This window comes from Manis javanica, chromosome 3, assembly GCF_040802235.1.
Source record: "Manis javanica isolate MJ-LG chromosome 3, MJ_LKY, whole genome shotgun sequence".
Classification (NCBI taxonomy): domain Eukaryota; kingdom Metazoa; phylum Chordata; class Mammalia; order Pholidota; family Manidae; genus Manis; species Manis javanica.
The window spans coordinates 131,393,501-131,421,282 of NC_133158.1; the positions used below are offsets into that span (position 1 = coordinate 131,393,501).

General features: G+C 36.2%; 1 protein-coding gene across 11 annotated transcripts in view; it reads right to left on the reverse strand.

Moving 5' to 3' along the window:
- The window catches only part of NLGN1 (neuroligin 1), an 844,928-nt gene that overhangs the window by 13,825 nt on the left and 803,321 nt on the right, over positions 1–27,782 (reverse strand). For 8 of the 11 annotated variants that reach the window (XM_073232074.1, XM_073232070.1, XM_073232068.1 and 5 more), the window contains 2 exons: positions 5,327–5,539; positions 1,153–1,942 (listed from right to left, as the gene is read on the reverse strand). In XM_073232074.1, the coding sequence (XP_073088175.1) occupies positions 1,153–1,942; positions 5,327–5,539 (1,003 nt within the window). The remainder of the gene's footprint in view (positions 1–1,152; positions 1,943–5,326; positions 5,540–27,782) is intronic. The other 3 variants (XM_073232072.1, XM_037003259.2, XM_037003251.2) reach the window with 1 other exon arrangement.

The following is a 27,782-nucleotide window of genomic DNA, read 5'->3' on the forward strand; positions in this document are numbered from 1 at the left end:
TGCTTAATGGATGATAATGTAATGCAGTAAGCCTCACATTCTTGTTCTCTCTGCACATTTAGAGGTGGGCTGCTATCTACCCAAAGATTTCAAAGATCACATACGTATGTTTTGTCTCATAGGCAAACTAGCAGAGACAGCATGGAAGATTGAAACAGTCTTGGGATTTGGAGTTGCCAGATGAGGACTTGAGTCCTAGTATTGCTGCATACTAGAAATAACAATATATGAGGCTCTTATTGCCTCAGGTCCTTCCTCTGCAAGTTGGGGGATCAGTACCTGACCTGCCTTGGAGAATTATTCTCCTGGTACACAGTCACTTTCTTCAATGCTACTGATGCCATAGTTCTTGACAATTTCTGTAGCCATGCAGATGATCTTTCCAAAGCCTGCCTCTTACTTACTTGACCTTCTCTGCTCCAGTGACTTTGTCCTATCTCTCCCCAGGTGCTCTCTGTTGCTGCCATGTCATTTACTAATAATGGCATCACATTTAGCTCTGTTTTTCAGCACCCTCCCTGTAATACCTGAGCTCTAATAATACTCCCACCCCTCCAGAACATCTAATGCGTTCATCCCACCAATTTTTTTATTGTTATTCACTGCTTCCCCAAGTCTTCTATTCCTTCCACATCCCAGTTTCTATCGTCTTTTACAATCCATCAATTATTATATCATTTTCTTGCAACTACATCACCTGTCTCTACTCTGTTGGCAAAACCATATGCCTGGTTAAATTAATCTTTTTATGTGCTCAATGATTCCAGCAGCACTGCTGAAACCACCTAACAAGGTCATTGGGAGGATCAAAGGGCACACACTACTGTATGCTGGAAGGCGCTATCCAGTAATATTTGCTACTATTGAATAACAATCATAATAAGCCCTGTATAGTTCAAAAACCAAGATAAGTTTAACTATTGAGCAATGCAATAGAGGTATAAGCCTTTTTTAGTAAAGTTCAAAAAGTCAGAACTAAAAAAGCAATGATTTTTGAAACACCATGATACAGAATTTTGAGTAAATAGCTTAATCTATTGAGATATTAATCTATTAAATTAAACTATTTGGGCAAAACATATGTATTATTTTTAAAGGCTCAAAAGGATATTTGTATTAAATCATAAAAAATTTTATCCCTTAGGTACATACCCAGTTTTAGCAAAATTTGTCCAGTATGTCATTACAACTGCACTCAGCATCACATCATTTTTGGAGAAATTGCAGGGAAATAACTCTGTAGGTCCAATCATGGGGATTCCTAGTACATAGGGAACCTCATCTCCATGAGCTGCATCAGCCCAAGCTGGGACCTGATCTGTTTGGCAATGATGGTAAAAGGCATAGAAATATGTAGGTGAACCAAAGTTTGAGTGAAGATCTGCTGTAGCTACAGCTGGTGCCACCCACTGATGGTCTGTAAACAAAGCCAATAAGGTCTTCCTTCTGGTTTCTGGGTTATGACGGTCAGCCCAGTCAGTGTACATGAATTTAATGGTTTCTCTCAAAACATCTTTGCCTTCAGGATATCCATATAAATTATCAACGAAATTGGAAACAGCAAAGTCGAAATCACTAGCTGATATACCATCATCGCTATCCACTATATTTTCAACAAATTTTAACCCTTCCCCTTGGTTAACGCCTAACATTATATCATAGTTGAGAAACTCTCCTTGTTCCATCAGTATCTGAGGGTCATCCGGTATTACATCGCCGTCAATCACAGGTCCAAAGGCTATGTGGTATCGTGCTGGTTGAATATCTTGGTCAACAAGTTCTTTGTAAGGCTTCTTCTGTAGGCATTCTACTAACTCTACCGTATCTGAAACATTGCAACCAACTTTTGTGGCCAACATTCTAGCATATTTTGCAGGCTGGAAACTAACAGCCCAGCTGGAAAGCGCTGTTCCACTTTGAGCTATTGCTCGTTGAAAGAGTCCTATAGGAAAAACAACAAAGAGTTTCAGATGACCTTTGAATAATGTTGTGGTATAACAGTAACATCTGATATTTTAGACATGTGTATAAAAACCCAGATACAGCTCAAGAAACAGGGAGATAGACATTTTTCCTTCAGAGAAGGTACATAAAATCATCCCCAGGGTATAATGAATGGGGAAGGCAAACTAAGCCTTGTGCTTTTAATGGCACCCACTTTAGATATCAAAGGGTCTAAACTATGCAGTGTCTCAAAGAGAAGGTAAGAAAAGAAAGGATGAGAAAGTGTAAATACTAGTAGAAAAAGCCCCGAATATTTCTTCACTTGGTGTGCAAACATCTGGGTGATTATCAAATCCAATCAGATGGGGCCAATTCTCTCCCCCTTTAACTCTTCAACAGACTTTGACAATCTTTTGAAGATATTTCCTCAGTTTAGCTGAATTGTATCTTCCTTCAGAGTGCCTCCATATGTCTGTTTTAATCAGATTTTATTTGAGGAAGAACTGTTGCGAGATCACACGTCTACTGGAGCTGGTGATCTGCTAATACCCTGGGGATGGTCCTGAAGGCACACAAACCAGAATGTCACTGTGGACATGCTCTTTCCAGCTCTTCATGTCATAGTATGCTGAATATTCATCTTTCAGAAGACATGACATTTGAGGTGTTTTCACTAGGTTAAAGAAAACACCACGGGCAGAAGGATTTAGTGTGTGTGTGGATGGGAGGGTGATTAAACATTTTCCACTATTAAATATGCACTGCTGCTGTATTTTATCATAAAAGATGAAAAGCACTTGGTCCACTGCTTTTCACTTAATTGCATTTAAGAATTATACATCATGATTCCATATGCAGTTTGATAAGAGTTGCGTGCTGTTCAAATTTACAAATGCACTTCATCTACTCATTAAGGTATTTTCAAATAAAATTCTTGTTTTGAAAATATAGTTATTTTCTCTTAAAAACTACATTATTATCAATTTCCAAATATAGCTCTGTAATTCAGTTATTTAAACACATGCTAAATTATTCACATGTGTTAATGAGATAAGAACTGTTTTCACAAAGGTGCTAAAACAGTGTTTGCATTAGAAGCAAAGTTTTAGATTTTTCTCCAAACATGTATATGCAGTCAAAATGTCTGTAATACATTCCTAAATAATTCTAAAAATATTCAAAAAGTGAAACAATACTAATTAAAATTTGTTTTGGCTACTGACATAGTTAGGAACATATTTTTAGTTTGCTAGAACAAAGTATGCTAGAGCCAAGGATAGTTTTTAAAAATTATATAGGCTATATGTTTGTCAACATTTGCTCAGGGAAATACTTTACTAATTAAAAACTTTACCACTAAAATAAACTTGGTGATTTCTATAATATTCTTTCCAATTTCAAGGGCTCAGTGACATTAACTCAATATACCAAGAAGGATTTGGGGGAAGATTCACATCATATTAAATACAGTCTGAAATATGCTATCGAGATGATATTGGGAAAACCACCTATTCTATCCTTAGTGGGAGGGCTTGCTCTGGGTCTGCCGGCTGTGGCTGATCGGAGGATACAGGCTTAGGTGCTGCTGCAGACCTGGAAGCTTACTGACTTCAAGGTCTGTCTGCCCAGGAGGCGAATTAGACTGATGATTTCAACACATGTTCTGAGCATCTCCTTGTCAAATTTGGCAGCTTTCCTTGAGGAGGCAGGCTTAATACCAGACCAAATAAAGTCCCTTTCTCTGGCTGACATGGACAGATTTTCTAGAAGACTGTGATGGAATGTTACATTTTCCTCTGTTTGCATAGTCATCTGCCACTGTTTACCACATCACTGACTGATGAACAGCAGTATAGCCAATGAACTAATTGGTTCATCTTTTTATTAAATGCTAGTTTTATACTGGCTGAAACTGGCTTTGGTGCCCATTTTTGCTTTAATGTTTAGAAAAAACAGAAGGAAATAACATTTGAGATCACATGACCCTAAGAAGTCTGAAGAGCTTATCTAATGTGAACATATATATTGACATTACTATAGTCCTCAGCAAGAACAATCTAATCTCTTCAATTAAACAAATAAACAAAAAAACACCAACATCTATTATTTCAAAATAAGCCATTCATTACAGACCTAAATTTCTATACAGTTGGAAATGATTTCATATGTGTCATTTTGTAATCTTGAATCAGAACTCTACTAATATAAATGTTTCATAAACTTTGGCTATAAATTAAGTCTATAGTAATACATGATTCTCCAAACATATATACTCATTTAATGACTGGCTGCTCCTTTGTAATTCCACATCAATGTGTCTTTGACACCAAAAACAAATTTCCATGTCTGGAGTTCATATCATAGAACTCAATCTTATAGATTAAGATGTTTCATGAATTACACTTGACAATGTATCCTTCCTTAATACAGACAAACTTACAATAAAAAAGCAGCAAATACCAGACGGTTTATGCTGATGTGTGTTCTCCATCTTGTATCTATTATATATGTATCATGGAAAGTATTGGCTTTTGCAGATTCTCCAGCAAAGCACATCCCTTTTTGTGCCTATTTTATGTTAATAATGCAATTAGAATGGGTGACTTAAACTCATGGTAAAATGGGAATCCATAAAAAAAAGAATATGATGAGCCTTGGGCAGGCACTTTGGAAAAAGGGTGTCAAGGCTGGAAAATGGAGACAAGAAAAATATTTCATGGGTTTAAGCAGTCTTAGTGCTCCATGCTGCCATTGCCACGCTTTAGGGGGAAAAATAACATTTTTGGAGTTGAAAATAGAAAAAGCATAAATTCAAACCCATTTTTTTAATGAAGAGCTCTAATAGTGACCTCAATGCTTTGACAATTTTGGATCATGCATGCAAAAAAATCAAACATCCATTCTCGACTCAGACAACAAGTGAAAATGTCATTTCTAAATTAGCTTACAACTGCTTCCTTACCTTCTTACTAGTAAAGGGTTTTAAATGTCTATTGTCTTGAAAACAGATCACACACAATCCTTGCATTAATAAAACCCATGTTTTTTATTTTGATTACTGAATAAACAGAGATGACAGAACTGTGAACACCTTTGATTTTCCCCAAATCTCCCTTTGAAGTACAGAAAAATAACTGTAATGCTAACTACCCTTAATTGTGCTTGAAAGTGCATTCTTACCAAGTTCCACAAGAGACAAAGGAAAGAGTTTGACAAAAATTTCAACATGCATAGAACAGCTACAGAAACAAAATTTTAAACAGTTATTGAGTTCAACCTAATACTCAGTTGGAACAGAGAAATATATACAGAGCATCACATACTACTGATGGTGGTGGCATGCAGACACCAAAATTGTCAAAATTCGCAACCTGCATAATACCTTTGGTTGAATTGCTCCAACGGTTACCTTCAGAATAATGGGATAAAGTCAGCAGATTGACACATGAACCGCCAGCGCCAGATCCAAAAACAGTGATTCTTAAGGGGTCACCACCAAAGAATCCAATGTTCTCACTAGTCCATCTTAAAGCCTGTATGAGATCAAGGAGTCCATAGTTTCCTTTTGCAGCTTGATCCCCTGTACTCAAGAAACCTGGAAAATCAAAATAAAAAGATACCTTAGAACACCCTTTTTAAAGCTGACATGAATCAAATAGACATTAAATTTAAATACAAGTGAAACCCGTGTGCATCAAGGTGAGTGCAGTCCAAATTCTTTAGTAAAAAGCTATCTCCCACCAGGATAAAAGAATTTACTTTAGGAAGAACAGTAGAGACTGAAAACTGAAAAATGACATTTATCTTCCCCAAGTTATCCAGGTAATAGGTAATAAGGGGCAGATAAAGTGGATGAAAACATTCTGAGAACCCCCCAAGGGAAATATTTTAGAGACCAAGTTACTTGGTGGAGATATTTGAGATAATATCATGGGGTGTATGAAAATGTGCTTTTGCATAAAACACTGTCAGCCCTCAAGTTGTTCATGGTCTAACATGGTTGGAATTTAAGGTATATATAGCAGAATGGCAGGGTGTGGGGGTGGAGAGCAGGTGTATTTTTCTAAGACTTGTACATAAAATTACATGCAACACTTTGCATGTATATATACATTTTTGTGGATGATGGTTCATGGTTAAGAAATAATCACCGTGTCAGAAGTCCTTTGAGACTGCATTTTGGAATACCTTAAATGCTACACTGAGATGAGTTCAGTTACAAATCAATGCAGAATAATTTAAGAGTTTTGAAAAGTTTGGACTCATATTTCTGGAATGTTTAAAGTTGTGCTTTATAGTGAATCTGATAACGAGGAGGAATTATGTTGCATAATAAAAAGAATAGAGGTGGGGATGAGGTTATAGATATCTCAATTGACATAGTGGCAAAGGCAATCGAATAAAGGAGATAGAAAAAGTATTGTGACAATAAGATCTGAGTGACTTTTTATATATGGAAATTGTAGGAAGAAGAGTCATGGATATTACTTTAGCAATACTTTAAACATTAATTCATTTCACTGACTTAAGAGCTTTATAATGTTTATTAGAACTTGCAAGACAAACATCTACTCTGTAATATAATTCTGCATTTAGTAGAAATGAAAAATGACTTGCATAAAATATTCCTTTTTATAGACTATTCATGTATTGTGCAGAAAATATTTAGAGGTATTTTACATATAAATCTATTATATTCAATGATAAAATCTTCAGTCTCAATAAGTGCACAGGACTAATTTTTTTTAATTAGATTTATTCTCTTATGGAAACTCAACATAACAGGTCAATATTTATGACAAAAATTATTTTATTCAATTTGAAACATACCTCTATTTTAAAAATGAGACAGGAAGTCAATTACATTTGTGAAAACCAGACTGCAATTACAATACCTATTGGTTGAGTTGATCAGTCTATACTCAAGATAAATGTATGGACAAGAAATTCTTTAGGATCATTGTAGGAAGCAATAGATGAATACAAATCTTCCTGAATAAATTTGAAAATTGTGAAGAAATGCAGATGACTAGCCCTTCTTTCCCTACAAGACCAAAAATTCTAAGAAACAAAAGTATAATCTGTAGTCCATTGTGTGTGTGTGTGTGTGTGTGTGTGTGTGTGTGTGTGTGTGTGTATGTGTGTATGTGTGTTTGTATAACTCTGGAAATACTAAATAATCTTTGAGAGGGAGGTTAATTTTTTAAAAATAGGTTCCAAATAAACATGTCTTTCTGGTCACACTTACTACCATTTATAAAATCTACATAACAATTTAAGGAAATTTTCATGCTATCTTTTTACATAGAAGTACTTCCAAATACTCAGTAGTCATATAAATAAAAGCCAATTAAAATACAAAAAAAAAGCATAGCAGAGAAATCTTTCAACTTTATTTGCTATTAAGTGAAGTTTTGTGTAAGACAGAACCATTAGTTTAAATTCCTGAAGGAATCTTTTAGACATGTTTTGATCTGTGAGAATAGACTGCTGGCATGAACCCTGAAAACATTATGGAAGGATTACTAGGCATTAGATAGAAAGGACTCTTGAAGGATAAAGGAGATGTGTGTGTGTGTGTGTGTGTGAGTGTGAGAGTGTATTGAGAAAGAGAGAGACTGAGATAATAAATGAGAGAGAGAATAGATAGTTTATTACTTACAATTCTATATCACAAATATATTCAGAGAAATCTGATTTTGTATTTAATTCCCCTTGAAATAATATTGAATAACTCCAGTTACATTCACATGAATCTCTATATTCATGTAACACTGACTTACTAATAAAATAACAGTCTTTCCATATGTATAAGGTAGACAACCACAGTAATAACACTGTTATCTTTACATTAACTAAATACTCTCTCCTCTGTAATTCCAGTTTCAATACCATCATTTTAAGCACTCTGGTAGGTCAAATAGTTTTGTGTTTATGTTCCAAAACTGCAAACCAGGTCAGTTCTCTGAAGTGCAACTTCTACTTCAAATGTAGTTAAAAAAAATCTTGTAGCATCTTCAAGAAAAAAAATTAAACAAAATAAATTCAACTCCAAACTTGCATTGTTAAGTCAAAGCATGGAAAATGGAGTTTATCATCAGGTAAAAGATTGTATCCTAGGCTTGGAATGTCCAAGCTACTCTGTCAAGCTCCACTGTTACCTTTCAATACTGAATTTCCTTCACTCTTGAGTTCTATTTCATGTGTATGTGGTAGTTTATCTATCATCTATTATCTATCTACCTATCCATATCTATCTATCTATCTATCTATCTATCTATCTATCTATCTATCTATCTATCTATCTATCTATCTATCTATCTATCTATCTATCTATCTATCTATCTATCTATCTATCTATCTATCTATCATCTATCAATCTATCATCTATCTATCTATTATCCATATCTATCTATCTATCTATCATCTATCTATCATCTATCTATCTATCTATCTATCTATCTATCTATCTATCTATCTATCTATCTATCTATCTATCATCTATCTATATCTACCTATCTATATACCTTTCCAACTAAAACTAGCTGCTGATCATTAGAGTGAATTCAGAGCCACTAATAATTTTATATTGGGAAAGAATAATAGCCAGCTGCTGTCTCTGGTAGGGCCAGCCAATAATCAGGTAATATCTCTTTAGTCCTGATATAGTGGTACTACGTGCTTTCATCAGTTCTTTGATAAATGATGCTATATTCAAACAAAACTAAGGGCACGAATGAGAAAAGTTGAATAAATTGCTCCTCAAAAAAGACACAGTTTGCTAGTTACCCAAGTAAAGTACCTTAACAGCATTCTTCATACCTTTCTACCCAATAAAGTATTCATTAATAGTTCTTTTAAAAATTGACTTAGCTGCTGCATCCTTAACAGCAGAATTATTTCAGATTACTCTGCTCAGCTATCTGCTCAGCTATAGTCCAGCCATGGCTGAACTCAGTTTTGCAAAGAACTGTAAGTGTTGCTTGCTTTCATTACTTTGGAGACTGTTTTCCCTTTATGTCACTTAAATTGTTCTTAACAGATAGTCACTCATTTTATCAGGCCTTTCCTGGCCTTCAACTATAGGCTCCTTGAATGTGTGACTAATTGATCTTCTAATACAATGACACACTATTTTTGCAGGAAAGAGCAATAATGATTATAAAAACAAATCCTTTTTTGGAGGGGACTGGAGGAGTGAGAGGAGCAGAATTTTCCAGAAAAAAATAATTTAACTGCTTAATTGACTTAGGAATATAAAACTGTGAGAAAATCATTACTTTTAAACTCAAGACAAACTTTCAAAATTGATAAATACAATTATTCCAAGAATTATTTCACTGGCTCATGTATCCACTACAATTGTCATTCAACTGTGTGTTCAGATAGAATTTATGTAATACCATTCTTTCCACCTAAAAATTTGGTCTATTAAACAACATCTACAATTATTGTTTCTACATGGAACTACTTAGTTCTATTGATCTGATTAAATTTACTGAGTTGGTTGGGCCTTAGTTTGGCGTTTACTTGTTCTAGCAACTAGGTTTATATTCAGGTGTTAGAGAAAAACCAGACCACTGAATATGGGTCCACAGGCCCTTGGAATGGAAAAATCAGATCAGACCTAAAATAAATTGTGCATGGGGAATATAAATAAAAATAGTTCATTACTGTGACCAATTTATTGCCTTGGGCTGTTGAAATCCCCTAAACTCAGCTCTCTGACAGGCAGACATGAGGAATATGGGAAAAGCAAAGTTATCTGACAGCAGCTCTGAAGCTTATTGGTTGATCCAATCTACGTTCCAGTTTCTTACAGTACAACCGTACAGGCAACATCTTTGGAATGTAAAACAGAGGAAAGCTGGGTGCTTCTCACTAGAAAAAAAAGACCTAAACATATTCCTGAGATTAGGAAAAATGCAGACCGTTTCCATTTAAGATGACATCTGAAATGTCAGAAATTTAAGATGTCAGTGATCTATGCCTTAGATGTGCTTTACTTTTGTGGGGGGAAGGGAGTGAATTTTGAATGTCTGTGTTTTAGTGTTTGTTTCTGGAAATGTTAAATACTATATATGTTTTTTAGAGTCTGTCACAGTATGTAGTTCATACTCTAAAGAAGCAGGAGAGAAATCTGTGTCTATCAGTGCTGTTGCTTGGATACAGATGATTGTGGTTGGCTCTGAGTCACATGGATAAGTACTTCAAGACAGAGACCCTACTGAATGTTAAAGAGCCGGCCTTGCAGCCATAAGACTAAATAGTAGTGAGGCATCCTTGTAGGGACTTGGGAATGCGGACCAGAAAAATAATTCATCAAGGATTTTGCATTTTAAACATAAAAAGATTTAAAACTGTAGAATTAATACCTCAAAGCCTACCAACTAAAAACCCAACTGGAAATCCCATATGCTGTCTCCCTCTTTTAGTTGCCAAGTTCAGTCGGTTCTTCCCGTGCATTCTGATTCTCTCCTCTTCCCACTCATGTCACTGACTTCTCTAGGTTGTCCACTTTACTTCTTAGACTCATAAAATTCTTCTATCAAATCATTCAACCTCCAAACTTCAAGCAATAAAGTCCCTCTGTCATCAGACCCACTTTTGAAAAATACTTTGTTCTAGTAGGAGGACACTGCTATACCAAAGTAAAACCTCATGTTAAGACATCATTGGATAGTTTCCCTTTGAGTTGAGATTGATTAAAATATGATAGTTTGAAATTTCCCCAGTTGGACAATTTAGGGTCTGTGTAGGGGAAAAGAACACACACATATACCATTTAATTTCCCACCATCTCCAGCTAGTTTCCTTGCTCTTGTGTTCTTTTGAGAGCTACTGTTTAAATTCTTAGAAACCAACTAAGGATAAAGTCAAAAATAATTCCCTTTTTATATGTATCCTCTGGGGGAAATTTGTTCTGAAATGGGGCTGATATCTTAATAACATGTAATTTGGTGGTATTTCTAAAATTTTATATTTTGGTACATTTATTTGTTGTGAGATAATTTGCCTTTTAATGACTCATCTTTTGGAAGAGCGAACTGAGTTCCCGGCCAAGGCTTCTGATTCTTGACAGTGGGACATGGAGGTGTGCAATGGGAAAGGAGAAGGTGACAGCTAACAGAGGCCTGAAAGGAAAACACTTGTAGATGTTTCTCTGCTTCTCAGTGTCCAAATTTCCAGTATTTTCACCATCTCCAAGAAGACAGGTGAGAATGATACACCTGTTGTACTCAGTTTTAACATTTGTGATCCTTTCCTCAAAATAGGGCTAAAATATTTATGTTAATGAAGTTCTTCTAAATGTAAGTAGTAAGGGAGAGAAAAGGGCCTTGATTTGCTTGGCTCCGAATTATGCACACTATTCTCATTTCAGGATTGGCCCAAGATACTGGGGAAAAAGTAATCCACAGCCCCATCTCTCACACCATTGCCTCTGTTTTCCACCCCAGCCTTAGGCTGTGGATGTTCACACTTCTTGGTCTACAGGTCAAGAAAACCTTATCCAACATTCCCTGAACTGGGTTATTGTGGGCTTCCTGTCCATTTGAACCTGGATATCAAATCTGGTATTAAAATTGACAATATTCCTACACTTTCTGAACAAATGCTTTGCTTTCACAAATAAGTGGAAAAGGAGAAATCTCCATTGTAAAAAGACTACTTAGAGAAAAGATACATTGTTTAGTTTTAATTGTTTAGATTATGCATGAATGTGTCTACTGATTTACATGCTTAATATACTTTAGAGCATGTTATTGAGGGAGCCACAATGGCTATCATACAAGAAAATTCTTCGGGAACTATATAGTTAGGAACTATACTATTTCCCATTTTTATTGAAAAGAAAAACAAATTTCAATAGTAAACAGAAAAAATTTAAAACAATTACAAAAAAAGTTTAATGTATGAATACAACATGCTGATTCTACCTTTACATATATTGTGAAATGGTCACCTCCAAAAATCTAGTTACCATCTATCACCATACAAGTCATTGCAATACAAGTGACTATACTGCCCAGGGGGTACATTACAACCCCATGAGTTTGTTACTTTATAACTGGAAGTCTGTACCTGTTAATCCCCTTCCCTCATCCTCCCACCAACACACACCCCTCCTCCCTGGTTACCACCAATCTCTTTTCTGTCACAGACGTTTTTAAACTGTTCTACAGATTTTAGTTGGCAAGATAATTTAAAATACATATGTTGCCCTCTAAGTTAATTCAGATACTAAGGATATTTTCTTTTGACCTTAAAAACATATAAGGAATATTTTTAAGGGCAAAGAACAAGTTTGTATTCACTGAAGTTAGTTCCTTAGAATTCGACTCAAACATTTCATTGGCTGTATTATAATGAAAACAGTTTTATGAGTCAAAATACTGTGATGATGATTAAATAGAAGATCTTGTGTCTTGATTGGCTGATTGCTCATTATTTTAGAATGGTTAACAAAACTGCTAAAACATATTGGTAGTAGATATTTTTAGACTGTAGAAGAAAATGGCAGGAAAAAAAAAAAGACAAGTGATCATGTGAGTAATTTTGACCCTCATAAAAGGGGCAGCAATTGTGAGCTGCACGTAGCTGGGAGCTGAGTGGCGAGAGGGATGATGTGTTCCCCAGCCCCACACTAGCTGACCCCTGAGAAAGACACGAATAGTAGAGAAGGAAAAACAGGTGATAGGGTCTGAGGAATGAATAAAGCTGAGAGGACTAATTTCATATGAATACTGACTAAACCATATTATTTTACTTACTTTATTTCTACCAAATAGCTTTTACTGAGAAGATAAATGTTGGCCTAAGTATGACTAGTAAAATCTGGTTTCATTAAATGCTGCTTTTGTTATATTCTTCTTTGTAAAAAGATAATCTGACTGACTTCGTGAGTTTAAAGTGTTTTGTTTTTGAATACTTTCAGGATTACAGAAACATTTCAAATATATAGTACAATTACCATGTACCTTTCACCCAGATTTCCCACATAATCTTTCCTTTCTTCTTTCTCTCTCCTATCAAATATGGAATCACACTTTGAATTTAGTTTTCTATTTAAACTTCTTAATTTCGAACAGTTTGCTGGTCTTTGTTTTTCTTGACCTTGATACTTTTTGAGGAATATGGGTCAATTATTGTATATAATGTCCCTCAGGTAGTGTTTCTCTGACATTTCATCATAATTATAGTTATATATAACAGGAGAGAATTAATGATTTTTTTAATGCACAGCCTAATACACATATGTTGGACTATTTTGTGTTTATAAACACCAGAAAGAAATACGCACCATTTCTGATATTATGTAGACACAATCACTAAGGAAAAACTAAATATCCAGGAGATAAATCAGTGAAGGTAATTTTTTTTTAATCTAATACAATTACCCATGGTTGTGGGTATAATATATTAAAAAGGTGGGAGTAAGACTGGTATGAAAGTTCTACAACAAATGGTCTAGAAACATATGTAGAAAGAGAAAAGACTCAGGTTAGAAATAGTAGAAGCTATGATATAAAGAAAATTACACTAAATTAGTTCCCAATAATTAGATTTGTGATAAAACTTTAATGATAATCCAAGTTTCTCACTCTCCCAAACTTTAAATTACAGAGTTGTTTTTTTTTTTTAAACCCAACTTGTCCTAGGGAGTTTCAATTAATGGTTCTTAAAAGACAAGCTTGTGAACTTTAGATCAGGGCCATATGGTCTGCATTTTGGAGCAGCTGCTATGTGTACAGAAAGGCACTAGAACGGACCCGAAATATCCAGAGGCTATTTCCAGAGACCAGTGTAGCAGCCCCAGCAGCTAGCCTCAGGTACTTTTATTTATTAATGCCAAAGGGATATATGAAAGGTCTTAATTAGATGTTAACAATAAATCCACCTAATATTGAAAATTGGGAAATCGTTTTTTTCTTTTGGGTTCTATTCAAGCCTAAGTAACATGGAAACATTTGGCCCCTGCAATTCATCACAAAATATTGCCCAAAGCTCCAAATCTATTGCTGTGTTAACCAGTAAGGGTTCACCACGAGGAAATTACTCATGTAATGTGGCCTTCAGTTAGACAAATTTTTCAGCAGTTTTCCTGGCCCAGCAATTCCTGTAGTAGCTAATATGGATCCTCAGCTCAGAGGGTCATGGAATGCTGTCCAACAGCCAACGAAATATTGAAACAAGTAGAAGGTCAATTTAGAAGAAGCAGTGATCTGAATCTCCCCCAGGGTGCCCTCACATTAAGCTTGGATTTGTAATTGAAAATAAATCTTTCATGTCTGGGTGACAAGTCTGAGCTCCTGTCCTGGGTGCAGTTTTCACTAAGCATTATATTTTCCAGCTTGAAGTCACTGTCCTTTCAGCTGATTTGACCTGCAGTGCCACAGTAGGATGTTGGCTGCCAAGTGATTAGCTGTTCAAGAAAAAAGTGAAACTAATCTTTGTATTAATATTCATGAAGTGAGATGAGAATCTGAGACTCAGAGGCACAGAGACTGATGTTACAAGCTAGCTGTGCAGTGAGGCGTCCTCCCCCAGTTCCAGTAGCACAATCACACCCCAGAGGGGAAGGGTGACCCCTTGGCAGACATGGTGCAAGAGACAGCTGCCGTGGGTTCAAGTGACAGCTTGGTTTTCCAGCACTTGAATGTAAAGAATTAGTCCTTTCTCAGAATAAAAAGAGAATCCTATTAGGCCATTTAGTGAAAGGCATACGAGCACTGAATTCAATTTTTTTCTTTTACGTTGAGTACCGGATGGAGCTATACTGAAGAGAACGTGTATTTTCTTTATTAATTTGCTAACACACACAGCACTTCTACATCAGTTTGTGGCTACTGAGGAAACTGTATATAGCCTGTCTTCCCTCTGTTATACATGTCTCTTCTTTCTTTTAGAGATTCAGGTAATTGTGAAAATCAGTTAATTATCACAAATATGAATCTTTTAATGAAAAGCAGTTTATTAAATCAGCATTTGTTGGGCACCTACTTTTTGCCATGAATTTCACTAGTTACTCAGTACACAAAGTCTAATAAAACACATCCCCTGTTTTTCAGAAAGTTTGGTTTCATTCAAATGTTTCTTTCATGTATTCCTTGACTTTCCTATAATCTCACGATTTAGTGAGTGCATGAAAAAGATTTTTGGACTCCACCTAACGAATCAGAATGTCTGGGGGACAGGCCCAGAGTCTCTGAGGGTGGAATCTGCACATTTAGCAAGGACCCAGATGATTTTGATGCACACTTCAACTTGAGAATTCTCATGCCTTAAAGATAAAGAGGGTAAGGAATTCCTACCAAAAACATTAGGGCTGGAAAGAACTTTGGTAACTAGTTCAATCACATGACTTTACAGGTGAGAAAACTGAGGATCAGAGAGTGAATATAAATTGCCTGATGTTACACAGTTGGTGAGGACCCAGTAGTTTCCTGCCTTCTAAGTCTAATGCTGGTAAAGGGTAGTAAACAGGTTTTCTGTTTCTTCACTCAAACCATTCACTAAATTGTTTATGTTCCCTTCTTGTTACATTACTGGTGAACTACTTCTGTCTAATGGTGTTCTGTATTATATATAGGACTATCTGACAAAAGTTAAATATATAAAACTGTATCTCTGTTGACATTTTCTCTAGATTACCTTTCATCCACCTTAACTATTCGAGAGTAGCAGGAGTATTTTCCCATGTAAAAATCAGTTCTCCCACAACAAAAAATGAATGTGTGAGGCCTATTCTATATACCTTTATAAATTTGTATTGCAGTTAAAAATACCGATTTTTATCTACAAATCATTCTTATATTTCCAAAGGAAAGGAAAGACTGGATTTTAAAATGTAGGACAATAAAATCCTTAATCTTACTTCTAAGGTTTTATCTACCTTGGGAAAAAATGTTCTCTTATAAGCTAATTTTATTATTCTCTTTGCTAGGAAATTCTTTTTGGAGCTGAGATATCTATGTAGTTTAAGCCAGTTTCCTTTTGTTCTGTGCTCAGAGAAGATGAAAACATCTGGCAGGTTCCTCTGGCAAGAAATTCAAGGAAAATCTTTACTCTTCAGCAAAATAATCCAATTCCTTTTTGTCTATGTTGTATGCAACTATTCTCTGATTTACATAAATAGATAAATAGATAATGTAGATGGCTATTCATTGATCAGAGCCAAGTTATAGTAGTTTAATTCACAATTTATTTGAATAAAGTTAACTATAGCAAAAGCAATGCTATAAATTCTACAGAAAATAATTTGCTCTTTAGGTTTTTCACTTGTTATCCATGCCAAAAGGAATATAATTATCCAAAAAAAAAAGTATCAGGCTAAGAATGTTTTTGAGTTATCTAACAGGAAAGGCCTGCTGGTGTTTTGAATTTGACCGGCTTTGCCCCAGTACCATAGGGTTGTCTCAGAACAGAACCACCACCCAATGGTGAAGAAATTATCATGGTGTAAAGGAATCAGCCTGCAGGGGGCATGTTTTGCTATTTATCCAAAGTTGTTCTCTGGTTAGTGGTGGCTGGCCCAAGATGTTCACAACAAGCTTCTGCTGATTGTTAGTATTGTATGTGTGTGTAAACAGGCTTAGACTCTTCCTAGATGTGGAGAGAAGGCCATTCCATCATGCTTACAAAGAAAAAATATTGATGATATATTGTATACTGCAAACTGGTCCAGTATTAAACGAACATTTGTTGACAAGTTTTCATTTCTTAGTAACTATTTCTGCGACTATGTTAGTGTGATAAAAATAGCGGTTTCCTATTTCATCATAGTTAGACTTGGCTGATAATGCTATCATCTAAAATGATGAACTCCACCAAAGCACATGAGCTGGGCTAACTTAAAAAATGGTTAGCACCAGTTAGAGTCACAAGTTTGGCAATAGGGCAAACCTCGATTTCCTACTAGGCTAAACTGCTCTAGTCAGACTGTGTTTGGTGGTAAAACTGAAAGCCCTTCCTTATGAAAAGCAGCATGTCAGTTCTGCCCTGAGAAACCTTGCTCAGAGGAACAAGGATGGCTCTGAGTGTAGGAGTGATCGGTACTTGATTATCTGTAATCAAGGCCCAGCACCAAGTGTGCTCCAGTAATATGACCTCCTTCCCCACCTCTTTTTCTCAGCCTCTTTGATTCAGCCAGGACAGACTGATTCCTTCCTTTTAAAGAGTCTTCCTTCAGGTTTTCATTTATTCAGTGTCCTTCTACTTGTGTTTCCTTTGCCATCTTAAAATTTCTCTTCATTAGATTCTCATTCCTCAAGTGACTGTTCTTTTTCTTTTACAACCCTTTTCCTGAAGGCAAATAAAGCCCTAATTCAAACAAAAAAATATAAAATTCAAATAAAAGCCAACGTATATTTTGTTCTTTCTAGAATATGGACTAACTACATGATTTCAGCAATGCTAGTCTATTATACAGTGATTACTAATAATGGTTATTAGTTCTATGTAATATAACTAGACTTTACTGAGAACTTTACACTATGCGAGGCACTTGGTTAAGCACTTTGTATGCCATGTTTCATTTAATCTATATAATAACCCTGAATAGTAGATAGGAGTTTGAGGTCATCTGGTGAGTTAATGACAGAGTAAGATGTAAAGCCTTTGTCCTGAAAAAAATGTATGCTCTTTATATTTTGATAATGAAGTGTGCTTTTATGTATGATTTTTTTTTAAGCAAAACATTCATCTGCCATGGCAATCTGAAAGATGATTTTTTTCCTGAGCTTCTAAGCATCTCTCTTCTGAACACTTAACTTTTTTCTCCCTTAACAAATCATCCAGCCTACATAACCTCTTTCTATTCCTTGATAATATAATCTTCTCCTTTCCATGGGTCACACACTGGAACAAATGCATGATCCATTTGTGACAATGACACAGCAGCCTCCTTCTTATAATACAAAGGCACAATCAGAGAAGAGAAAAATAACTAAGCAAAAAAGGAAAGTGAGAGAAAACTCCTCTGGTTTTAAACATAACTCAATAGAAAATTTGTCTCTCATCGGAAGTATATCCGGGCTAATGACTTGTGGTTTCTTTGGCCTTCATTTCAGCAGAATAGAACACACTTATAAAGTAGGTAAGTGGATAAAGTACTCATTCAATTCTACATTAGTTTTAAAGGAAATGTGAACTAGCTTCACTTGATATGAGCACTCTTCTCAAAGGAAGCAGGCTGTCAGAGCTTCTGGGGACAGAACTGTCTAATCTTATTTCAAAAAAGGGTCATATTACCTGGCCATACAACTCAAGTGACGGACCCTGGGTCTTAGCCCTGAGTGCTCTATTCTTCATCTCTTCTGTGCAGTACTATGTGGTTCTAAGGGGGACGTGCTCTCAGTTATGTTCAGAACATCTTATGGTGCAGTCCAGAAGAAACTTTACTGGAGCACATGAGAAGCACTGCATTAGGCACCAAATTTAGGGAAGCGTGGGAAATAAACAACATGTGAGAACAACCAAAGTAATTGGAAAGGAAGGAAGAAGCACAGTTCTCAGCTTCTTGGTGTCCGCAAATGTAGTGTGACACAATATGAAAGATGAAGGAAGGGTGCTGTCGGCAATAGGTATGTTTTTGCATTCTGGCAAATAGGACTTTAGGTGTGTATCATTTTATTTAGAACCTAAGGCTGTACTATTAAGAGAAAAACTTATGGACACTAATGCAATTGTTACATTCCCTTCAGGGTCCCTCACAACTCTCATTCAAAACTTTCAGTCATACGAAGGGTCATCACAGGTCTCCTGGACATGGAGAAGCTGCAGAGTAGGGGACAGAGAAACAAGGATGGGGAAAATGACAGAGTGGAAGTAATAAAAAGAACTCTAATATAAACATTGTATATTGGATTACAGTGTCTGTTCTCCGTTCTATCCTCCCCACTACAATCTGAGATATAATCTTTATGCTAGAATTCTTTATTATCTAATATGTCTCAAGTACACTTCCTGACATAGATCAAGTACTCCATAAATGTTGCTGAATTAGTGATTATGTGTATTTATTGTGGATAATTTTTATAAATTATGTGCGTCATTCTTTTCCAAATTAGACTATAAACATTTGAAGGAGAAAGGGAGAGAAAGAGAATTCATCTTTGTATATCTTGCCAGCCTCTAGCACACAGTAGGCTGCATTTTATAGAATAATAGAATGCATAAATGAATGTGGGTATCATTGCTCCTAAATCAAACTGGGGTCTTGTCTCTGCCATCCCTTCTGCACATCCCCTAACTTGCTAATGATCTAGCTGTGCTCCACCTATGAATCTGAAGGTGGGGCTGGAAGTCTGGCACCTACCAATTCTGAAACTAACCTGATTTGTTTATGTGAGTGATTCACGTCCCTTAGTAATACAGCCGATGTGAGTGAATTAGTCATGCCTATTCTGCTTATTTCTTCTGTCCAGACACAGGCTAAAAACATGTCCTGTGGATTATTATTTTTTTCAAGAATCTGCAATGTATTCACAGAGCTGCAAATTTCCTGGCATATTTACAGACACTCTCAGTCTCTATCAGATGAGGTCAGACACTGGAGCAAAGCAGAGCAGTAGCCATCACTGTGGAGCCTGTACATCTACTCTTTCACAAATGGGGAGGTTTCCAGCTGATACGGCTGCTAGCAAAGTTCTGAGAGAGCTGTAATGGACGTCTGGCTTAGGCTGTCTATCTCATCTCTGAGCTGGGCTGCTTGACTGGTGAATGATGAATGCAAGCTCGCCTAGCTGACAGCTGTCTACTACTGAGGGGCTGTAGATAGCTATAGGTAAGCTAAAAGACTGGTGAGACTTCTCTGCTGCTCTGATAAAGTCATCTGGATGAGAAGTCAGAGTAAGAGGTAGAACGGTGAGAGAGCTGGGACAAGAAAGACGTGTCACAAGGCCTTCCATAAAGGTTTTGAGAGACAGACTCTTAACAGGAAAATGGAGATGGTTTTTTGTTCAAAGGCATTGAATAGACTTTCTGCCAGATAAATGTGAAGAATCTATGTGAAGAAGAAGCTCACTAAATTGTGAGCCTGTTAAGGTCAAGGATTGTTTTTAGTTTCAAGGTGACGTGTATCCCTAGGGCTCTCAGTAAATGTAACTGGTCTTGAAATGGGTGAAGTACTGTCAAGCCTAGAAAATCATCTTTGATATTGGTCTCTAAATAATGCCAAAAAACAAGGACAACTCATAAATTTCATTGGTATTATAAAGAGGCATATACAATCTTCCCTAATGATTGATTCACAGTAATTTAGAGAGTGCTTAAGATGTATCAGTCTTCAGATTTGGAAATGCCCCAATGAAATAGGCTTTGTGCTGTGGGTTCTTTAGAATGATTCTATTTCGCACACCTACCTGGCCCATAACATAACAAGGTTAAGGATCAATGGTCATTTAAGTTGGATCAGCTCAATTTACTAATCACTTTCCTTCCAGTCACTAGCTGCGCTCCTTTGATTCCTATGATCCCATCCCTCAGTGTGGCCTTCTGTTGATTACCTGATTGTTAAGAGCCATATTTTCCCACTGCAAAGGAAGTAACCACCCATTCACTCATGAGTGTATGTCTTCTAGGATCCAGAAATGGTCTTTTAAAAACGAAGTTTTTTCTAAGGTAATATTAGTGAGCTTTTCCTAAAGCCCAGTCTTGCCTATTCTTCCCCCAAAATCTTGTCTGTGTGTGAAAACCTGGTCTTAAAGTGATAGCCAGTTGGAATCAGAGATAAGATCATTCATAGAATAACCAATGCACTGAAAAATCAGTGATTTCATTTTCATTGCATTTGACTTGGGCAAAAAAGGTAAGTTAGAGGGTGGTGGGAATCTTGCCATTTCTGCTTTTCTTTTAGATCTTTATGCTTTCTTTCACCTTCAACAGGTACTCAGTGTTATCCAGGGCCAACATTACCATTCTTTTCCTCAAACACTTGTTTTGATAGTAGCTAAATAATCTGATGAATGACTTGAATGTGTAAAAGTCAGTGTGTATCCCTAGGGCTGGTCACTTAGTAGACAATAAATAATGTTGAACTGAACTGAAAATGGGCCCAATTTTGTTAAAGCTGCAGAATCACCTTTGATGTTAATCTCCAAGTAATGCCAATTACGTTCCATATTAGGGAACATTTTAGGTTACATATCAGGTAACATTTTCATGTAATAGTAGACTTTTGGAGACAACATTCAGATTAAGTCTTAAGAATGTGAAAAGTAATCAGGCAGAATATTTGAATCAAAACATAAATTGTTCAATTTGTTCTTATAGAGAACTTAAAAAACTTACTTTTAGAAAATAACTAGTAGTAAAATCCCTGATGTGCATAATATTTATTAATAATATCCAGAATTTGGAAGCAGTTTCATCACTTTATAGTCTTATAGAGCTAATTGTATCTATATTTAGTTACTGTGTGTTTGGAGACCAGATTAATTTTCTTCATGGTTTTTAATTCCAGGTAAAAACTAATAAACCAAAGATATTTTCCCAAATGGTACTGGCTAGGAAAAAAACAGAAGACTAGTTGCTTATTTACATTCAGCAGCTATTGGCAATGCAGTCTTCCAACAGTTTTTAGAATTGATAGAATGGAATGCTGAGTATTGAGTTCTCTCATGCTGCCTTCCCCACAATCTAGCAGAGAGCTTAAGTCATGTTTTACATATTAAACAACAGCAGAATATGTAGAAGAATTAGTTTAAAAAATAATAAGGGTGGTTGCCTTTTGAATTAAAAATCACAGAGACTCTAAATGCCACTTTGAAAAAAATGAGTGCTATTAATCTGCACATTCCAAATGGAACCTGGGGAGATTAAGCTACTGCTGGCTGCACATCTGTTACACAAAACAGCTGCATCAGAGGGTAAAGATTAAAATAGAAATAGATTGTGTAGATGTTCTTTGGGCCCCAGAACATCCTTATAAAACACCTAGTCACACACAGTCTCCCTCTAATTTTCTAGCAACAATTTAAATAAATACAATATGTCAGACAACAGTCCCAGTTCAGGGAAAAAAGGGCTTCAATTCCACCCAAGTTAATTGAGGCTGGAATCATTCCTGTGACATCTATGGCAATTTCACATTGGTGCACTTCAATTAAGGAATAATAAGAGTGTAAAGTAATTTATACTCATAGATTAGATGTCGTCTGTGAAAAATTACCGATTAACTCAAAGGCGGCCTCTGAAGTGCTCACCAAGCATTTTAATGGGGGTCTCTCTGTCACCTCTTGCCCTAATATCTGATCAGAAACCAGCAACACTCTAAATCTGCCTTTTAAAAAAGACTCAGTATACATCTACGACTTCCCCTTTTTAAAATTCCCTAAGTCACAACTCTTTTGCAGTAATAATCAATTTAATCATCCTATTAAAAAGGCATCCTAAAAAATCTATTTTTCTACTAGTATACCTAGACTTTTCTCTTTATTTCAGTTCTTCTAGTTTTACTTAGCATTAAAAGGCATTTTCTTCAATAAAGTAACAATAAAAAGACATTTTTTGGAGAACATTGTTATTCAAACGTTCTGTATTGTATTTCCACCTCAGTGAGCATATATAACTAACTCCCAACAATGAGAAAATGTGGTGTTTGTAGTAGAGGGACCATATTCTTAATTACTGTTTTCCTCAAACTAAAATTTTAAGTCTTGGTAGATGATGATCATGATGTAGAAAATTTTGTGCATAATATTTAACCTTTTTAAACTCTCCACAAATTAAGCAGGAGGATTATCACTTGATTATCCGTTCTTAAATCAGTACTTTCTTCTTTAACTGTTTAAAGACATGACTAAGAAACAGTAAATTAAAACAAATAGACTAAAAATAACTTTCTTGAAACCATAACTTCCTTTTCTTCCTTCAGTTATTATCTGAAGATAAACAAGCTGAAGCATAAGGAAAATCCACATGTATTTTATTAGAAAGAAAATTGTCTACTTTCAGTTATTAGCAATTTATTCTTAGACAAAAGACCAAAATTAAACACACAAGAAGCAAGTTGACTTTTTCCCTTTTTCTGTGATGAAGGAGGTACCAGACAGAGTGGACCTAAGGAAGTCAGAAAATTGGGTCCTAAGGTGAGTTCTGCCATGTACTAGTGGTGTGGAGTTTGGGTAAACATTTTGATTTCTGGGAAACAGTGTGGTGTAAAGAATGGGCAATTCCTCACTAGGTGGTTGTGAGGACTGACTCTACTAACATATGCTGCCTCTGTGTATGAAGGTACCGCGCCATTTCTGTAGGGCACTTTTCAAATAGGACACTAAATGCTCATCTCTGTCAAACCAGGATTCTATGGTCCTTTTTCTAATAGTAAGGGATTACATATGCTGTAAGTAGAGAGAATCTGCAATATCATCACCCTAATAGGACTTTCAGAGAACATATGGGGAAAGTTTAAAAAGAAGTTGGGATAGAAAAAGGGTTACAGAGGGAGATTTTAAAGAGACTTCAAGAAAAAAAAAAAAGGCCAGGAATAAGGACCTAGTTAATTCAATATTAGATAAAAATTTCTGAGCTTTAAGTCATTGCAATGTGGTTCTCTTTGATTTAGAAGTCTTGCTTTGTGGTAGCAGCTTATTTATATTTCTGACAGTGTTTATTTAAAACTGTCATCTCCTTAGTAACAAAGTCTGTAGCCTGCCCATCCATGAGCCTGAAAAGCCACGTTAAGTCATTCAGTGAGCCCTGGATCTGGAAGACAGACATGTGTGAAAGGTGGAAGTTGAATGTGATCTCTGACTTCCTTGAAGCAAAGGGTTACAGAAGCAGTGGGAAAAGAGCATAATATTTTTTTAGAAATTAGAAATGTTTGTAAGTGAACATGTAAATAGTTAATACACCAGTGGCTTGGGCCTGTTTCCATAATCTATTCAGCTTTTCAAGATTTGTGATAAAAAATGGTGTGTGATTAAACAACTCTGACATACCCTCTGTCAGCTTTCTCCCTTGAAGTGAGTGAAAATCAAGGCTAGGAGTGAAACCATGACAAGCATCTTTGAGGACTTGGACCTGATCATAAAGCTGATATAGCTGGGTTGTATTTATTTAATAGCTAGATATCACTTATGATTTACCAAGCAGACTAAGCAACTTTTAATGTTAATTCATTTAATCAACTTTACTAGATAAGTATTATTAACATCAGCTCAAAGTCATGCAGATGAGTAGTAGTGGAACCTGGATTTGAACATAGATGCTCTGACTCCAAAGTCAATGCTCTAAACCAGTAAACTCTGCTGCTGTGAGAAACTAGATTAAGGACTATGTCATGAACAGAGCTGCTGTGCTATTAGCACAGATATGAATTGACAAGGATGTGCATATAAGTGGCTTTATTAGTTTGGTACCCATCTCCCTAAATGACAAAAATCTTAAGGGCAAGGCCTATTTTGATTTCATCCTCTTATATATGTTAAGTACCAGGAAGGTGTCAATTTTTTGGTATTGGGCAACTCAATAGTGTACCCAAACAATGGCTATAAAATTTTTCCAAGCATTCCTAGCTCAGAAGTTCAAGGTCAACACCTGGCTGGGTATCCATCTCTCTACTGCATGAGAACTGCTTTTTAAAATTTTAGTCTATTGTTTTTTTATGATCAAAGTGGTACACGAAAGAAAATTTGAAACCTGAAGAAGAAAACAAAAAGTACATAAAATAGAGAAAAAATAAATAAATGACTTAGTTCGTAATGGAAAGACAGAAAAGAAATACCTTAGGTTATAAAATTATAAAATAAGAATTATAAAAAGATACAGAGTTATGATCAAACTTCCTAGTAATTAAAATGATTATAATAGAACTTTCTTCACCTCTGCTTTTCTAGGAGGGAAATAATAAAGGAGAAAAAATATGTAGTATTCAAACTGGTGTATGACTCTTGACACTAAATTTTGTCATTGTTTACAAGTGTTAAAGTAGGACAGCACCTGTTATTTTTAGGAGTCACCAAATAAGACAAGAGAGGCCACTTCAGTTGTAAAGTGGAGGAAGTGATACAAAGAACACAGTTTGGACATTGGTGGAAGTGTGGCGGCAGATGAGAGAAAGCTGAGGGAAATGGTAGAGCCCAATATTTCCCCTGGGTTGCAAATTCCCCTGACAAGACATAACCTGCCTGGGTTCCTATTTTGGGGCCAAACAAATATGACAACATCTGCCCTGTGTTGGAATCCTTGCTTTTGCTTTGAAGATGCAGGTGTATATGCATTTTGAGCCCTTGAACATCTGAGAATGGGAGTTTTGTTGTATGTAATATCCTTGGGACACAGTGTTTTCATTTTCTCTATGGTTACTGCTTTGTCCTCTCTGGCCTGAGGTTGCACAGAGGGTTGGGGTCAGTGTGATTTGTGTTCCTATCCAGGTAGCCTGTTGAATGTTGGTTTTGTTGTTTTCTTTATGGGTTTTATTTTTGTTTTCGGGACTGGGGGATGACTAGAGAATAGGAGGATTTTTCATTCTTCGTAATTAAAAAAAGGTTTAAGGATTTGTCTAAATGTGGGTGTCTCTTTTTAGTCTTTGCTTATAACAGGAAACCTCTTTTAATTTAAATACTTGGGTCATTTTTTCAACTCAAGAAAATTCTTATAAGACATTTCATTATGCTTCTATTGAAATTTTTATATCTTTCTTAGAAAACTGTTATTCTAAAGTTAGTTTTCTGTATTAATATCATATCATCATTTTAGCCTATCTCATTACAATTATATTTTCCTTTTTTTCTATTTATGAGTAAGCTTTTCAAGTATGATGTCTACATCAATGAGCCAGGTTTCTACTGTTGATTCTACGCTCTGCTACCATCAATCATTGTGGATTTAAAACTTGCCATTATTATTTAATTCTCTTGATATCCTGCCTTATCTTGCCATCCGCTTTTTAATATCGGCCTGCTGTCTTTTATTTCAATCTATTTTCTCCAAGTTGATTTATACTTCTGTTTTATTGGTAATGTATTATATGTTCTAGGAAGAATGTCAAATTTCTAAAACTATATACTAGTTTCTACATTTTCAGAGGTCCAGTTTTCTTTCAGTATGGTGATACCTTTCTCTTGCTTGATAATATTTTTTAATGATGCTCAGTAGATATTAGTTGAACGAATTAGCTAACAAACTTAGTTTTAGAGTTAGAAGCACTGCATGTGGACGTATGTGATTTTACTTTTATGTATTTGGAAATGGTTGTACTCATTAAGAAACTAAAAGAAAACCCACAGAACCCATATAATAAAAACATAAAATACAGATAACTGCCAGAAATTTCAACTCAAATAATTAAAAATGAAACTAAACTAAAGCTAAAATAAATAAGACAAAGTAGAGTAGTAAAAACAATTATAAATGGGATAAATTCTACTTTTAAAAGATGAATTTCTGACTAATTCAGAACATCCAAATACATGCTGATTTCAAGCAACACATTATAAAAATGTAAAAATCAATGGATGGGGCATTTAAGATGGCAGCATGAGAAGTGAGATGGAGAACTCCTCCCAAAACCACAAATAGTATGAAAATATAGTTAATTAATATAACTAACCCTAAAACAGCAACAAGAAAGAAGGCTGCACTAGACTGCATATAGACCTCATGAAAAGAACAGACCTCATGAAACAGGGTAACATACCAAAGCCTTAATCTGGTGGGATCCGAGCCCTTCCCCCACCCCAGCTCACCAGCCAGAGGAAGAGAAATGGAGCGGGGGAGGGGATGGAAGCCTGGGACTGCTGAACACTCAGCCCTGGAGATCAGCTTTGGGAGCAGAAACCTACACTGTCTGGTGCTCTGGAGGTAGGGAATCTCAGACAGGCGGAGTGCTTGAGAAACTGAGATTCTGGCCGTTTGTGGAGGAGGGGATTCACGTCCGACTGCTCTGTGTCAGAGGAAAGGCAGGCAGTTTGAGAGGCTTCCTAGCAGCACAAGGGCTGCTGAAGGGGCAGGGTTTGAACAGAGCTTGCTGCGCCGGAGAAGGGAGAGCTGGACGAGGTTGTCTGGGGGCACTCTGCCCAGCAGGTTGAGAACTTTGAGGAGCTTTGGGTACTCTATCACCCTGGCTGCCTACTCAGCTCCAAGGCCAACCACTGTGACACACATCCTGCTGCAACTTCCTCCTGGCCTGCCAGCCCCGATTTGCAAACTGGCAGTCACTGTGCTGGCGTCAGGCCAGCCAGAGGGAAGCCCCGCATACAACAGCAAGAAACGCAAAGCACAGAGGCTTACTTACACCTGTGTACTTGACTCACTGGCTCTGACACTAGAGACAGGCACCGCAGACAGGAATCAGGAAACAGATCTTTCCTCCCTTGAGGCACCAGCTCCGCTCCCCTACAACCCCCAACCTCACTCTAAGGGCTGAGCAGCTCCAGAGACTGGAGACTCTGGGCACTAGTGGGCACCACACAGAAATATGAAATGTCAAAAGAACATCATTCAGACCAAAATCTCACAAACCCCAGAAAAAGGATCAAATGAAACTGAACTCACCAATCTTCCTGAAAGAGAGTTCAAAATAAAAATTATAAACATGCTTATTGAGGTACAGAGAAATATTCAAGAACTCAGGAATGAATTTAAGTCAGAGATTCAATCATTAAGAAATTCCATATCTGAAATGAAACATACAATGGAGGGATTTAAAAGCAGATTAGATGTAGTAATGGAATAGAAACTACAGAAGAGGAATACAGAGAAGCTGAGGCACAGAGAGAAAAAAGGACCTCTAAGAATGAACAATTTTGAGAGAACTGTGTGACCAATCCAAACGGAACAGTATTTGCATTATGGGGGTGCCAGAAGAAGAAGAGAGAGAAAAAGAGATAGAAAGT